This window comes from Elephantulus edwardii, unplaced genomic scaffold (assembly GCF_000299155.1).
Source record: "Elephantulus edwardii isolate Elephantulus edwardi_28Jun2011 unplaced genomic scaffold, EleEdw1.0 scaffold00226, whole genome shotgun sequence".
NCBI classification, from domain to species: domain Eukaryota; kingdom Metazoa; phylum Chordata; class Mammalia; order Macroscelidea; family Macroscelididae; genus Elephantulus; species Elephantulus edwardii.
The window spans coordinates 574711-579510 of NW_006399976.1; the positions used below are offsets into that span (position 1 = coordinate 574711).

A 4800-nucleotide genomic window follows, 5' to 3' on the forward strand; every position below is an offset into this window, starting at 1 on the left:
GGGGCGGAGCCCAACACATAGCAGACACACAATAAATACCTGAAGGAGTTCAAAATTCTCACGTGCTCACTTGTGTCTGACTCCTGGCTGCTGGTCTTAGTGGCCGCTGAGTGGATTCCAACTCACACTGCCCCATGGACAGAGAACTGACCTGGGGTGGGGGTGGGGGAGTTCTAGACTGCACTCCTTACAAGAGGAGCAGGTCAGGTCTTTTCTCCCACAGGACTGCTGGTGGGTTTGAACACTCAGTCCCTTGGTTGGGAGCCAAGTACTCAAGTGTTGCTCCACCAGGGCTGATTCTTGCTTGGAGGGAAATGAACACATGTTGAAAACGCAATCAGTAACTGACTGAGGAGATAATTATACCTCGTTCATTGCCACAGCCCAGATACTGGAACACAGCATTTAAATGCCAGGCGTGTGAACACATGGGTGAGTGTGGAGGTCTAGATCCTGCCCAGTGGTCCCAGTGCCCAGCCCTGTGCATGGCATTAGGAAGGTGCTCCATTAATGCATCAATGCGGCCTGCACGCATGACACGCTGGCAGACACACCCTGTGTGGAGCAGAGCCGCCTCGGTCTGTCTGTGGGGGCCCCGTGAAGCCTGAGCTGCCCCCGGGGACGGCTGCTGTTTTTGCGATTGTGTGATTTTTGCACTTAGTCCCTCAGAGCTCATCTCGAGCCGTGCTGTCCAGTGGGGACTGCAGCACGTCCGAGTTCTTGGCCTCGCGGCTCAGGGCCTGCTGCTCTCGCATCTTCTGGGACTTGGCGCGGTCCCAGTCGGTCTTGACATGCTCGTTGTTCCACACGACGGAGGTCTCCGTGTCGCTCACGTAGCCGTCGTCCCCCGTGTAGTGTGTGGGGTAGACGAGCAGCGGCTCCACCGAGAAGGCACGGAGGTTGCGGGGGGAGAAGTGGGCCTTGTACTCGGACCTGTGGGCAGTGGGGAGGGGCAAAGAGAAGCACGAGTGGGCACAGGAAGGGGGAGGACATTAGAGGGGTCAGTGGAGGGAAGAGGGAGAGAACAGAAGAGGGACAGACAGAGGGAGCAGGGACAAGTAAGGGACAGATGGAGGGAGAAGGAACGGACAAGTGAGGGGCAGATGGAGGGAGAAAGGAGAGACAGATGAGGGGACGGTGGGGGGCAGGGAGGGACAAGTGAGGGTCAGATGGGGGGACAGGAAGGAATGAGGGGCAGATGGAGGGGGCAGGGAAGGAGAGATAAGAGGCAGATGGGGGGACACGGAGGGATGAGGAGCAGATGGGGGGACAGGGAGGGGAACAGGTGAGGGACAGGTAAAGGGGCCAGGGAGGGAAACAGGTGAGGGGCCAAAAGAGGGAACAGGGAAGGGCAGTTGAGGGACAGGTGAGGGATAGTTGGAGGGGGCAGGGAGGGGACAGGTGAGGGGCAGACAGGGGGAGCAGGGTGGGACAGTTGAGGGACAGGTGGAGGAAAAAGGGAGGGACAAGTAACGGGCAGATGGAGGAGGGAGGGAGGGCCAGGTGCGGGGCAGAAGGAGGAAGCAGGTACACATGAGGAGACAAATGGAGGGAGCAGGGCCAGATGAAGAGAGGACATTCTCTGAGGCCTATGAGCCTGTACCCCACAACTCTCCACGCCACTGCCTTGCGCCCACCCACTTACACTGGGTGCTTGTCAAACATAACAGGGAGAAACTCGTCCACGGGCAGCATCTTGGAGAGTGGTTTGGCAGCCAGCAGCTTGCGGGCACCTTGCAAAGACAGCACATAGGCCAGTGTCCAGTACGAGTAGTCGGCCTCCACCAGGTTCCTCACATGGGGCACAGCCTTCTCGGGGTGCTCCACCTGCATCCGCTTCCGGCCCACGTAGCTGGAGCACAGACAGGGTGTCACCCAGCAGGCCCATGACTCTTCTCCCGTACCCACAGGAGAGCACTGTCGAGGGCTGGGGTAGGGACAGGCCGGGTGGGTGTGAGGTGACAGGAAGGTAGAGGGCAAGGAAGCTGTGGGGCCAAACTCCATGAGCATGAGCTTTGGTCCAGGGTAACAGGGAGCCAAGGAAGGATTCGGAGCTGAGGAGAGAAGGTCTTTTGGGTGTTTGCTGAGGCTGTACCAATATGGCTGAGAGTGAAAGCTGTTCAGGGTTTGTCAGGATGTGAGGTATGGAGCAGGCCACATGGTGATTGGTCAGAAAAGGGGAAGAATGAGATTACTGTTACGTTTTTATGTGGCTAAAGTCTAAGGCCATGTTGCCAAAACATAGATCAGAGCCCTGCACACACACACAGCAGAGGAGGGAGAATGAATTGGTCAATCCTTCAACAAAGGATTCTTCAATAAATATGCAGGCCACCTTGGGCCAAAGGCTTCGTACCTATATTCTCATGTCCTGACTACCCTACACGGGGCCCAGAGCCTGCCCCACAGACCGTGGTTACACCCCTAAGATCTTTAGCCATAACAATCACAGGCTTCTGGGAAGCTCCAATGGCCTGACCACGCCCACTCAGGCTCCTCTCAAGACTCTAATCCTAACGCCAGCTCTTCAGTTTTGCTCACACAGTTCTAACCACATGGCCTGGCCACCTCCACTCATGTGCGAAGCCATCCCCAGAACCCTTGCTATACCTGCAAGGTTTTGTTTGGCTTTTTTTTCAAACTCCAACCCCCACATGCCCAAGTCAGATCTTCAGGGCAGATCACTGGGCCTCTAGACTTAACTCTCAAGACTTGGCCCCACTCACAGGTCATAGGCCACGCGTTCAAGCCCTCCTAGTATGCAGACCGAAGGACCAAAGGCCCCAGTCCAGTCTTTCGGGGAGTCAACCATGTCCCACCCATATCCTATTACTCTAATCTGGCCCCTACCAGCCCCTCAAGGGCCACGGCCACACCCCAGCTCCACTCCACCCCAGCCAATCCCCACTCCTCAGGTCCTCCACTCACATGAGGTCCCAGTCCAGGCCTTCCTGTTCCACATCCCGCATGAGGTTCATCAGGCGTCTCTTGAAAAAGATCTCGAAACGCAGATCGTCCTCAAACACCAGCGATTTCTGCAGTCCTCTGTCCACCACCTGAAGGGGATGGTACACTCAGGTCACAGGGGAGATCAAGGCTGAGGCTGGCCTTGCAGGCAGCAGCTCAGGAGAGGAACAAACACACAATCTTCTCTGCTGCTGCAGAGACCTCCCAGCCAACACCTCCCTTCTTCCTTGCTCTCTTCCCACCTGCCCAGGTAGCTCCCAGCTTAACATCTTTGGCTATGCAGTACCTTCCCCCAGAAAGAATCAAGGAAAGCCAGCTTTCTCTTTCATATCTCTATTCAAAAGTCACCTACCCTGGAGGCCCAAAGCTGCCCCACTGAGGACAATTCATAGTCCTTTTCTATGCATATACACCTACTTACAATTTTTCTATTATTTATCTTTTAGTGGATTATATAATCAGTCTGCCACCCCAATGCAAAACAGGTTTGTCATGGTGGCTGCACATCCCCACCATCAGCTCAGAGTGCACTATACCTGCTTTACAGACATCCTCCGAATGAATGGATAAGCCTGACAACCCTCAGGACTGCCTCCTGAGCTTATGACTCTTTCATCTAGATGAACTAAGGCTCAGGCTAAGAAGTCTCTTCCTTGCTTTTAGAGCTCATCCTACTCCTCTTTTGCCCTCAGCCTCAGTTTTCACAGCTGTACAATGGAGGGTCACCAGAGATGCTGGAGGTCACTGAGGTGAAACAGGGGCTAACAAGAGTTCACATCTGTTTTTGTTGTTGAAAGTCAGAGTGGGCTATAGCAGCTCCCTCCCTGACCTTCTGGCCCCTCCTGAACCCCTTAAGTCCTGCCCCCACCAGCACGCACCTCCTTCCAAATAGAGTAGTGGCTGAGGAAGCAGCCCAGCTCGCCTTTGGTGAGGGGCCGCCCATGGTAGGGGTCCTGGTAGCCTGGCAGCATCTGGATGCCCAGCGCCTCCACCTGGCTGGTGTTCATGGCTCTGTGGGACAGGGAGTGGAGGGGGCGTGTCACATGGGTAGCCAGACCGCCTGTTAGTCCACCATCAGCTTCCCTCTGAGCACTCTGCCTTACTCAGCCAGGATTAGTGCTGCCCCCGGACACCCAGACTTCCAAGGCATGTGACTCAGAGCTGCACCTGACATGACCCCCCCCACCCAGGGTTGTTGTTATGTGTTGTCAAGTCACCTGTGACTCATAGTGACTCTATGCACAATAGCTCTGAACCCTGCCCTATCCTAAACCAGTCTCACAATCTCTGACACACCTATCCCCATTACTCCAGTTACTGTGTCAATCCATCTCAGCCTGGGTCTTCCTCTTCTGTGCTCTGCCTCCACCTTTTCAAGCATGATGTCCTTCTCCAAGGACTACTCACTCCTAGCCTCATGTCCAAAGTATATGAGACAGAGTTTCAAAATCCTTGCCTCCAAGGAGAAACTTGGCTTCACCCTCTCCAGGACAGACCTGTTTGTTCTTCTAGCAGTCCATGGTATATTCAACACTCTTATCCAGCACCACAGCTCAAAGGCATCAATTCTCCTTCTATCATCCTTATTCACTGTCCAACTCTCCAATGCATAGCAAGTAATTGCAAAGACCATAGCCTGGATCAGGCACACCTTAGTCTCCAGCCTGACATCATTGTTCTTCAATACTCTTGAGAGGCCCCTCACAGCTGACTTTCCCAATGCAATTCATCCTTGATTTCCTGGCTGCTGCTACCAAGAGTGTTGACTATGGAACCAAGCAAACTAAAACTGTTAACTATCTCAATCTCTTCACCATTCATACTGATGCTGCC

The 4800-nt window shown here is 54.4% G+C and overlaps 1 protein-coding gene across 1 annotated transcript in view; it reads right to left on the reverse strand.

Moving 5' to 3' along the window:
• Nucleotides 1-665: 665 nt before the first annotated feature.
• The window catches only part of COLGALT1 (collagen beta(1-O)galactosyltransferase 1), a 29204-nt gene continuing 25069 nt past the window's right edge, over nucleotides 666-4800 (reverse strand). The window contains exons 9-12 of the mRNA XM_006898259.1: nucleotides 3846-3978; nucleotides 2929-3056; nucleotides 1646-1852; nucleotides 666-933 (exon numbers count right to left, since the gene is read on the reverse strand). Of these exons, the coding sequence (XP_006898321.1) occupies nucleotides 666-933; nucleotides 1646-1852; nucleotides 2929-3056; nucleotides 3846-3978 (736 nt within the window). The remainder of the gene's footprint in view (nucleotides 934-1645; nucleotides 1853-2928; nucleotides 3057-3845; nucleotides 3979-4800) is intronic.